The 11,544-nt window shown below is 42.4% G+C and overlaps 1 protein-coding gene across 1 annotated transcript; it reads right to left on the bottom strand.

Moving 5' to 3' along the window:
• Nucleotides 1-3,167: 3,167 nt before the first annotated feature.
• Nucleotides 3,168-7,250, bottom strand: mex3b (mex-3 RNA binding family member B). The gene is made up of 2 exons (XM_079597938.1): nucleotides 6,702-7,250; nucleotides 3,168-6,006 (listed from the first exon to the last, which is right to left on the bottom strand). The coding sequence occupies exons 1-2, from the start codon at nucleotides 6,931-6,933 to the stop codon at nucleotides 4,643-4,645; spliced, it is 1,596 nt and encodes a 531-aa protein (XP_079454064.1). The 5' UTR covers nucleotides 6,934-7,250; the 3' UTR covers nucleotides 3,168-4,642.
• Nucleotides 7,251-11,544: the final 4,294 nt, after the last annotated feature.

The raw sequence follows: 11,544 nt of genomic DNA on the forward strand, positions 1-11,544 counted from the left end.
GCCGACTAACATTAACTTCTTAAAGGGAACAAAAGCAGAGCTCAGAGAATAGATATCGTCAATAAAAAGTTGCCATATATGTTTATCCATGCATATTTCAGTAAATGTCACATTCACATTCACCATCACATCCAGGCATATACTTTATGAATGCGGATAAACTTATTTATATATACAACTTCGTATGAAGAGCTGGGTGATAATATAGTTACATTTTGTGACAAAATAAAAGTCAAGCAGTTGAGATTTGCTATGTAGTGTATATCACTTTAAATGAGGGTATGCAGATACTTGCCTAACTTTTATATAAAGAGATGTGCGATACAGATTACATTTGTGATAGTATAAACACAGGATTTGCTGTAAAGTATAAATTGCTCTATGTGAGTCTATTGAATATGTATGCAGGTTAAAGGCCCCCTGAAAATAAAACAAATATTTGTTTTAGCTTTTAGTATAAATATGTTAGCCTTAAGGTTAAGCTGGTGTGTTCCAAAACAATGACAAAATTCGCATTTAGGAGATATAAGCATTCAAAACGTACGGTCTCTCATTTCCGCTAAAATGGATCACGGATTTTTATGACATCACCGCGGACTTAAGCTTATCATCACATCTACTGTCCAATCAAATGCTCTCTAGAATCTAAAGCGTCCTGCCCCCTATGCTATAATACCACCTGGGCAAAGTGACCGTTGACACGTAACGGAGCAATATAGGTTGGAGATGTGTGTTCGGTTGCTCAAACGCTCGAGTTTTATTCCGATTTCTAACAGTACGTTGGTTAAGAATGAAAAGGCTAAAATGTATTCACACCTCTACTATTGAGTCCAACGTATCATCAGCACTCGAATTTGCTTCCATGCTGCTGTCAAGTACGAATTGCAGTCTGTGAGGTAAACTAAACGCAATTGGCTATTTAAAAACTGGGAGGAGCCATTCAATATGTCCCGCCTTAGCTTCCTGTTTCAGAGGAAATTACGTCAATGCATCATACAAAGCTGCGCGTTCCTCCAAGGCACTTCGGTGGGCCTTTAAGCAAGATGAACTATACATCCAATTTTTCATATATAGGCGATTACACGTGCCAATGTCTGTGAATGGAAACAGACATGCACTATTTTTTTTTTTTTGTAGCCTACTATTGATGGCAACCATGACATAATGCATTCTTTGCACATTTTTGAAAAACTATGCACAGCTTCCTCATTCAGAAGTTTGTTCATTGTTTTCATTGGGCAGTTAACACAGACGTTTCATTTCGCGGGTAATGTTGTACGATCCTCAGAGGCTTATTGCAGCCATTTGAATACTTTCCCCATCAGCGAATCACTTTCATAGTCGTAACCAATTCTTTTTATTCCGAAGGCTTTTGCGGGGACTTTGAGGGGTAATTTGGGGGACAAGTTACAGTTGACATAGGGTGGATGTATAGGCTCATCAGCACATATGTTGATGATGGAGGGCTGTTAGCAGGAATAGCTGTGTCTGCCGCTCTCACGGGGGACGTGAGATGGTGCACACTGACAGAAATCCTGGATGCTAGTTAGCAAGCAACAGTGCACTGTCAGGTGGCAGGAGTCAAATCAAATGAGAGCCAAGCCACTCCAGCGCACAATGACAACCACTGTGTCTCATGAATTAAAGATGACTGTATGACGAGAGGGAGGAGACACAGAGCGAGGAGCACCAGGGCAGACAAAGACGGATCAATCCTTTCCTCTTCTTTGTGGGCCACAAGCTTGAATAATAAACACAAGCATTACGTCGGAAGCTTATTTTCGGTCGCAGACGCCAGAAACGATGCGCGGCAGTCTGGTCTGGACTGTGCAGACATGCTCCTAACTCGAATGGCTTAAGTTGGCGATTTAAAAATAGATAATGACCTCCTTTCAACAAATCGTCACCGTCACATCCAGCCAATGCTGCTGGGAAACACAGACACCCCAGACATTTGCTCCCAATCTCAGTTTCCCACTTGGATCCAGTGGTTTGATTAGCTAGGGGAGCTAAGGACTGGGAATATGATGCATTAGGAAAGGGTGGAGATATTTTATTGGTATTCTGGATATTTCCAGGATACTAACACTTTCAAAAATTAATATTCAGTCATTGCTGCAGCTTCATGGGAAATATGTTACCCAGCCCAGCAGTGGATATTAGGTTTTTGTTAAAAATACTCTTTTTTTTTTTTTAGGTTGGATGGGAATATTAAAAAGATTAAACACAATACATGTATGCATAATTTATCATAATACAATATATGTTTAATTCTTCTAACTTATGCCTTGATTGGTAGTTAAACATATAAAGAAAACATTCATTTAAATCAAACTAACACCTATTATAAAATATATTAATAACACATAATTAATCATAATAATATGATATATTATTTATGATATGATTAATTCTAACCCCCCTTTTTACTTAAAAATAATGGTTTTAGCTCCATCTTCCATTTAAAAATAAAAACAGCAGGGAGGCTCATCAACTATGAATAATTAATTCATCTTAATTTAATATTCCATGTGCCAAGCAACCCATTACCATAAGAGGAAAAACATTCAGATTATTGTGCCAGCACTCACTTCTGACCCAAGAATTTAACCCTGCGCCAACCAACTCCTTTCTCCTCAACACATAACACAAATAAAACCCAACCTGAGACCTGCCCGACTAAATATTTGCTTCCTGTATTTCTTCCCTTCTTTCTAAGAAGTCAAGCTGCGAACCCAACACAGGGCATGTGTTCTGTATTTAGGTCTAACACTTGTCAGCTCTTTTCTGCCAGTGCTGGGATTGTTTCCTAATAGTACGGTTTATGAGGGCCGGTTTGTGAAGCCAGCATTTGGATGTTTCCATTTTAAACTGATCATTAAGGCCTGTTTGCAGTGCATTTATTATCTACAAGCAGGGAATATTCTCAGTCAGTCTTTCCACAAAAAACCACATGACACTGCAAAAGCTGCTGGGAGGAATGAAAGTCAAAAAGCAGCATTGGAAGAAAGGAAAACATAAAAACGTTCACTACTTAATGACTAAAGAGCTCTGACATCAATATAACCCATGACCCGAATGTGTCAAGACAGTTTTTAAAAGCATAATAAATCTATTTTAAACACCTGAGCGTCTACTTAACCTGTTAGTTAGATGACATCACAAATGTCCATTTCTTCATCACTGCAGTTTTTTTTAAATCTCTAAAATGATTTCAGTGCAGATTACGTGGAGTTGAGCAGACACAACTATTATAAAAGCAAGCACTTTGGCCAGCAAAAGGGAGTTTGAATGAAAGAAAGCTTCGAGACCACATCAAGCATAGAAACACAGCAGATTTTTCCACAATAAGCAAATCAACACGTCTCGTTCATGTACCATTTTATTGGACTTATATAGAAATACTTAAAAAAACATGAAGTAGCACCATTACTTAAGTTTTACTTTGTCATGTAGAACTTTAAATGTCAGAAAAATAAAACTCTTGATACATTTTCAAATCTTGTTTCAGCAAATATAATATTAGTATTTGACCATGAGGTTAAAGGCCTTTTATCATAAAATAAAATATACTTTGTTTTTAAACTTTGCTCAATAAAGTACATATACGCTCAAGTAACTTCACCTACATAATATACATAAACAAGTGGTAAACAAACGTATTAAAATAGAAATCCTAAACCTATAGTGGCGCAACAGAACAGAACTCTGTGATACCCACTGGAATCTAATTCATACAAATTTTTAGAAAGCTTAAACGGTTCCTTTTTTTCCGAACGTACTAAGTTTCATACATTTCGTAATAATATAGAATAAAATATGCTTTATATTACTGAATAGAAAATATGCTGGGTGAAACGGATTCAAAAGACATTTTTTTTGCTGAACCTAGAAACCCTCCAACCCAACAGAATACTGTTCGATGCAAATACACATTTCGTGGTCTGAATCGCCATCCGCACTTCGAGTGATATTAAAATAATACAGTGTTCGTTGCCGTAAGGCCATACTAAAAAATAAAAAGATATTTGAACCCAGCTACAAAAAAGTTCACTGAACTTAAATTAAAATATCTGTAAACATCTTTGCAATACGAAATATAATCTTTCAAGTCAAAAAAAGAATAAAATACTTCAATCTGTATTAATGTCATGAATATTTAAAACTTGTGGAATTTCTGGTTGATCTATACATATATATGTAGGATATGTTGCTGTTCTCCCTTAAACGAGTTCCATCGTATAAGCTGCAGTATCTCCACCGCTGTAAGTCTTTGTGTGTGTGTCTGTCAGGAAGCCGTCCAGATTCCCCAACCTCGAGGTCTGCTACCAGTACATTCGATCAGCGGAATCGAAAGGCTCGTTTATGCTAACAGTCGGCAAACTGACTACGGTACCTGCTCGCTGTCCTTACTTCATTAACGCTTGTGTACAGTTGACTAAAACTATTGATTACTAGGCTTTAATATTTAAAACATGCATTAGATGTTGAAAATATTTGTCCCGAGCTACAGTACATTATGAACAATTACACCGGAACGTCCGTCCCTTTTTGGATACTGCAGCTCTACATACATATGTATATATACATGTACAATAACACACGTTATTAGGGTCTCACGAAGCCACGCTCTTGTCGCTGTTTACGAAAATATACGTATAGCCTGAGTAACTGATGCATGGCAGACGGGGCATTTGGGCTCGTTCCTCTCGCAGATGCGGTTGGCACACTCCATGCAGAACAGGTTGTGGCCGCAGGGCACCAGGGCCGCGATCACCTCGCTCTCGAAGCACACCGAGCAGTCCCGACTGCCCTTGCGGCTCATCCCGGATGAGGACGATGAGGAAGATGAGGAGGACGAGGAGAGGGAGGAGTCGGAGGGCACACCGGGGTGATGGGATCCAGGGAGGGCTGGGGAGTAGCCAGGGAAGCTGAGGGTGCCGCCGCCCGGGTCACTGCGCACCCGGCGCGCCAGGGGGTGCTCCGCCGCGCCGTTGGTTTGGTGCAGGGGTGGGGACAACCTGGGCTGGCTGGTGCAACCCACCCCGTTGTTGGCCCGGCGCAGCCCGTTGGCATTCGTGGAAGCATTGGCGGGAAAAACGGGTGGCGAGGTGGAGGTGCCGTTGGCGCGCTCATACTGGGACCACATCAGGCCCGGCGGCGCAGGAGTGGGGTCGAATCCTGGCGACGACTCGAAGGTCATGTCAGTGCAATCGGGCGAGATCACCTCGCCGCTGTAGACAAATCCATTGGCATTGGCGTTCATGTTGATGTTGTTGTTGTTGTTGTTGCCGTTGCTGGAGGCAGTGTAGCTGAGGGCGGGGCTGGGCGGGCTGTAATCAGCCAGGCGGGAGCTGCTGTTGTTACCGCCAAAGTACGAGTCGGTAGAGGCACTCCCCAGAGAGCTGGAGCTGTCGTTGCGGTAGTTGGAGAAAGTCTTGCGACCGGAGGTGGGCGTGACGCTGGAGCTGGGCTTGCTCCACAGGCTGGCGTTCCCGTGCAGGTCGAAACCCACGTCGGTGCCGTTGGCGTGGAAGTCATTCTCGTCTGTGAACTCGATGAGGCCGCCGGTGCGCATGGCGATGTGTGCTTCAATCTCTTCCCTGGCCCGGTCCACATTCTCAGGCATGCCCGTCACCTCAAACACGGGCTCTTTGTCCCGGCTGGGTGTGACGATGTAGGTGTGCGTCTGCTGCTGGATGCGCTTGATAGTGGCCCCCTTGGGTCCCACCACCAGACCCACCACCCGATAGGGAACCCGCACCTGAATGGTGGTCTGGCCAGGCAGATTGGGCGGGCCGGGCACTGTGGCGTTACCATTCAGGGTGCTGTTTTTGTTCCGCGAGGCTCGGATCATTGAGAAGTGCTCGGCCGCTGAGATGATCTCCCTCCTCGCCATGGCTACATCCTCTCGCCTGCCTGTCACAACAAAGACTGGCTCCTCTCCCCGCACTGGAGTTTTGATATACGTATTGGTCTTTGCTCGCAGGGCTTTAATTTTGCAACCTACAATTGCGAGAAATAAAAAAAAAAAAAAATAAGACAAGGCAAACACAATCTGGCACAAAACAAAACGATGGGTGCAAGCGCACAGTCTAGGGGGACAACAATTTTGTCGTCTTTTTTTTTTTGGTGCGGCATAAATTCAAACCACATGCTCTTCTACTTGACATGCAGGGTCAAAAATAGCACAGGGAGAAAAAATGCATGCTGAATTCAGGATTTTTCAGAGAGTCTGACCCAACGCAACACTCTAATCATACTGTCAACAACTTGCTCTGTCCCTTCATACCCCTCAGATAGCCCATTGAACATGATGCCGCCTAGATCTAGGCTATATAATGATGTTTCCTGGTTAAGGAAGTCTATTCCCAATTGGCTATATAGGGAGTGTAAACAAAGTCCACTGAGACAAAGAAAGAAAGAGCCGCAGCTGCTTCAATAAAATGGCACTTCAGTCCAGATATACAGGAATGTTGTGTAAAAAGGAGATGACATATTAAAGGTAGTTAAGCTTGGGTTATGTCAGTGCTCCCATGCTTTTGTTTGGTCGGACATAAGGAGGGCAGTGCAGTTGAAAATAGGCTATAACCTACATTCCCTATATATCACACATGCAAATGACCACATGTCACAATAACACAACGCGATTCTACATAGCCGCATGCACACATTTAGTTCAAGATGATGATGATGATTACCTTGCCTGCCGACAATTTCGGCAACATGCTCGGAGCTGGGCACGGGAACGCACTCGGTCATGTTCACGCTCTTTCTCCTGGGCTCGTTGTCATACAGAGAATTTTCATCGTTATCCAGTCCGAGCAGGGAGAGCTGGTCCAGGGCGATCTGTAGGGCTCTTTGGTCATCCAGGGCGTCCCCCTGCCCGCCGTTGCCGCTCCGCTCCATGTCGGCGAACAGCGAACTAGGCATCTTGGATAGGTCTGGAAACAAAGAGGGGAAAACTTACAGGAGGGTGGGATTGAGCTGGGAACGGCTGGTTTAAAAAGCTCCACGGGTGCGAATTCAATGCGCGTCCTTTTTTCCTCGTGTCCAAATCATAAAAATCAGTGCAATTCCGAAGTGTAGAAATAGCGTTATTCCCGGAGACTGGAATGCCGGTGGTGGCAATATTCCCCTTTGAGTGCGCACCCCTCCCTTGCAGCTCGTTTCTGATCGCTGTCTGACTCGCTGCAGCCAGACGCGGCACTACCGGAGAATATGTGCGCATGACGTCACCCCGGTCGGACGGGGCCGAGACTGTGCTGCGCTGGGTTGTGATTTGCATACGCCGCGCTGATTGGACAGATTCTGGATGGAAGAGAGAGAGAGGCGGGGTGACCGAGTTCAGCCACGGCTCGTCGCGGCCCGCCCTTTTTCTTTTGTGGTCTTATTAAAAAGCAACATAACACATTTTATGTGAATTACAGTTATTGTTTAACTTTCTCGTTTTTATAATACTTCACCCAACAGTGTGGTTAAAACATACATTAATAAAGAGCCGTTGGTTTACATGACTATATTCTGACTGAGGTGTTGTGAGTCTGTCAGCATTGTCTTCTGTGAGGTCTTTGTGGGTTAGTGCTTATATATTTGCTTTACTTGCAGTCAGGTGAAAACCCTCCCGCACAAAATGAGTCAAATAACAGCACTTTAATGCTGAAAATGTTCAGTTCAGGCAGTATAACAGTAAATCTGCATCATTTTTATCCTCTTGTTATTATTAACACACAGGTGGTGTGTAAAATGTAAAAAGAAAATTACACAAAGAAATGAACAGCACTTTTGAGGAACATCATTAAAAGTATGTACTTTTGTTCTACATGGAGCTGATTGGGTGTCATCATGTTGTCATCACATGACCAGCCATGTTGTGCAATTGACTGGGTCAATAACATCTTTACTTTCAGACAGTGTTCATCATGACACAAGCATATATCTAACATCCAAAGCAATATCCATTGTCATGATGTGTGCACGGATCCTATGCGGGCTGAAAGGTGCCAATAAAGCCAAATCCACTGCAATTATTGGGAGCCCGATAAATGTAAACAAAACCTTCTGTGTGCACCTTTATTATTAATCATTCCCCAAGTAATAATTTGTGTTTGGATTATATTATTTGCTTCAGTTTGCGTCTAATTTAGATTCTTCAAAACAATCTATTTTATTTTATTTTTCTCTGAGTGACCTTTACATGTGCTTTTTTAAAAGCCTCAATGAAGGACAACGTGCCAAGACATGCACTCTCTCTTTGTCTACTGCACGCCCTCCCTCCCTCTCTCTCTCCCTCCCTCTCTCTCTCCCTCTCTCTCTCTCTCAAATATGTTTAGCATTCATTCACATTTCGGTTACAGCGTGCTTATAAAGTGAACCACCAGATTTATATAATTGTATGCATTTATTCAAAACACGCAAAGTCTCTTTCCAAATGACACCAGCCTCTCCTTCCTTCCAGTCTCACAAGGAATGATGTGATTGAGTTAAATCATCTAATTTCCTTTAGATGTCCTCATGCTACACCTCAGTCAGTAACATTTGGCCGAAAAATACAAATATATAAAAATAGAAAATGTAATAATGCCACTTATGAGATTTGTGAAACTGATTTAAATAACAATGGACCCCTTATACAGTAATTTTTTTTTCTGGTGTCCTGATTATCAATGCAAAACCAGCTTCATAATCATCTATTATTGTCATGTTAAAATGAGTCAACACCCAAACAAACATGCATTTTCATCACAATTTCATAGCAATATATGTACAAGTGCATGCAAGTAGATGCCTAATCAATATTTCATCCCATCTACAAATATTGGCATAGACGCAGTTAATGGCCAGTTAGCCATCAACAATACTCTCAAGCACTCTGCCGTTGGCCGGTATGTTAAAGAGCATGATGGAAGTGCTTATTGGTGATCTCCCAGTGGATCCCAAAGCATCTACAGGCAAATGCGCCTTTTGTGGCCCGAGCGGGAAGACGGGGTGGGGGCAGGGAAATCTGCTTCTTTTTGCACAAAGAAAATTTCAAACCAATTGAGGGGCATTGAAACGAGAAGCACTTTCTTTGTCACCTCACTCCTGAGGAACAATAGGTATGCTAATATTAACTGCCCCCAAACCTGAGAATGTGAGTCAGGGGCTTTTTTTGTTAATATTCACCCCTTTTTTATTATTCTTTTTAGTTTGGCACTAGCTGGCTCACAATCTGAGCTTAAAAGCTGCATTGAGAAACATCTGGAGGTGGGAATTATGCTAAAGCCACATGTATGGCTTATTTCTACGCTTTTTAGCTTCAGAAGCTCAGAGAGAGTCACTCTGATTTGAGATTTGCATAGTTATAGACCTTACTCTTTATTGTATTGTGAATTAAAACACTGACAAAGGACTGTAATACATAAGCGTATATATTTACATGTTGACTGCTTTTCAGTATTTGCATGCATTATCATGTTTCATATGTACTTAACACTGGACTGCACACAATGGGATAAAGTTGGTCATTCTTAAAGATATCACATTGCAAGTCCAATTCCGATCAATCGCTCTTACAGACTGTGGAGAACAAAGGCTGAGGAGCAGCCTCTGTACGTGTTGGCTTCAATCCTCCTTACATACACACACACACGCGCACACACACGCAGAGCCAGCGGTCGAAAGCCTCAGCCACAGAGTCTGTTTAAAAACCACTACTTCGCATGTCTTTCCAGATCTGTTTCAAAAGTGGGTATGATTGATGTCCTCTCTGCTGCCCAGATGGAGTGACAGACGGAAGATCATTGTCATGACACAACTTTTACGAGGACATCTTTTTCCTGTTAAACTCGTTTTATGACAACTCACACATTTTACTGCATCCGAAGAAATAGGAAAACCTATTAAACAAAAGCTCTGATGGTTCAATCCTTTCAATATTTATGAAATGTTGCAAGTCTATAGTACAGTTTGAAGGACAAAAAAATATTTTTTAAATAACTGTATTACATTTGTAATTGATTTTGATAATTGTTCTAATAAAATAATTAATCATGTAAATAATAATAATAAGTATAATAATAATTAATTGTCATATTGGAAAGTCTTAAAAAAAATCAAAAAGCGTTTAAAGTTGCTAAATGCAGCAGGAAGGGGGAAAAATCTTTAAAAAAAATCTGACATACAATCTATAGTCTATTTAAAAAATAAGTTGTGTCACTTAGACTGCAATGAATGGAGAGCAAATTAAGTGTTCTGCCTCTCAAATCTTTTTCTTGGAGTGAAAAAACATCAATAATCTTACATTTTTTACACAAAGTCTCAAAGTGCACTCTGATTGGCCAATTTCTACTCATCAAATTCCTCCTAGACCAAATGATCTAAGCTAAACTATCCACAGCACGTTTCTCCAAAGGAATTTCAGGAGAAACAACTGACACAAAGTAGATTCTGCGAAAGAAAACATATATTAAGTCACCTAAGCAATGAAGGAGCAACCTCTGAGCAATAAAACATCCCTCTGGCTGTGCCGCTTTATACGCCTGGCGTATGATTTCCCAAGCGCGCCAGTCAAAATATAACCTGCTTTCTTTCAACTAGCACCTTGATGAATCAGGGTTTTCTATAAGTTTGCCGGTTGTCTGTTTCACTCAGTTCATTTAAGGTCCTTAGGTAATCTTAGGCCAGCACAAATAAGCAGAGCGCAAACGACTAGAGTGGATTCGACATACATAGGTCACCCCAGCTTGTTTTTTCACATGTCCACCTTTGGCAGCTCGAAGAGGCCACTTTAACGCATGCGATATTTGCTGTTTTGCATTAGGAGTTAACCAGCTGCTTAGCCGCGATTACCCGGCTGCTCTTTAATGAGAGGAAGAGGGGCTTAGCTTGGCATGACCCAGACCTGTCTGAGTGCAGCACTGCCACGAGATAGCTAATAAGCCAACAGTCACTGCCGTCTGGCCCGGAGAAAAGAAAAATAACAACGGGAACAAAGACGGCGAGGGAGCATGGACAGAAATGAGAGAAGAGAGGTCACAGATGACAAACTCTGACGTCATCGGGTTCTGTGTCCTGTGGATGCATGTATTGCACTTGCATTTCCATATGTTCTAATGCATTGTTTTTAAAAGCTTTAAAACCGAGTGATATAATCAAGACTATATAAACCCCACCTCTCTCCGTCTCTCTCTCTCTTTGTCTGCACCGGCGAGCGCAGTGAATACAGACGCATGGCAGTGTTGTGTAATTGAGTATGCAGTTTGCAGCTTACGACTGCAGTAAAACCTCCTGGCTAAATATCGTAACACAAGCCATCCCGTTAGCGCTCCCAGCTATGTGCATCAGTATGACGTGATACGTGGAAAGGTAAAGTAGGCCAGTGCTGCAGTGGTGCAGTGTGTGTGTTTGCATCGGCCCATCCCTTCGCAGACTGCTACCCGCACTGACACACTGAACTCGAGTGCCACTGATTCGCCTCCTCCCATTGGCTGTCTGCCAGACGCCGGGAGAAGAAGCATGCAGCAGAGCAGAGCGCAGCGGCAGGACAGCTGGGGCTGCTCCCCC

The sequence above is a fragment of the Phoxinus phoxinus genome (assembly GCF_949152265.1).
Source record: "Phoxinus phoxinus genome assembly, chromosome: 2".
In the NCBI taxonomy this organism is placed as follows: domain Eukaryota; kingdom Metazoa; phylum Chordata; class Actinopteri; order Cypriniformes; family Leuciscidae; genus Phoxinus; species Phoxinus phoxinus.

Bases quoted from the DNA above. Each gene is read 5' to 3' on its own strand.
- mex3b (XM_079597938.1), bottom strand. From the start codon at position 6,933: ATGCCTAGTTCGCTGTTCGCCGACATGGAGCGGAGCGGCAACGGCGGG. The intron at 6,007-6,701 runs GTAATCATCATC...TCGCAATTGTAG, and splicing joins CGAAATTGTCGGCAGGCAAG to GTTGCAAAATTAAAGCCCTG.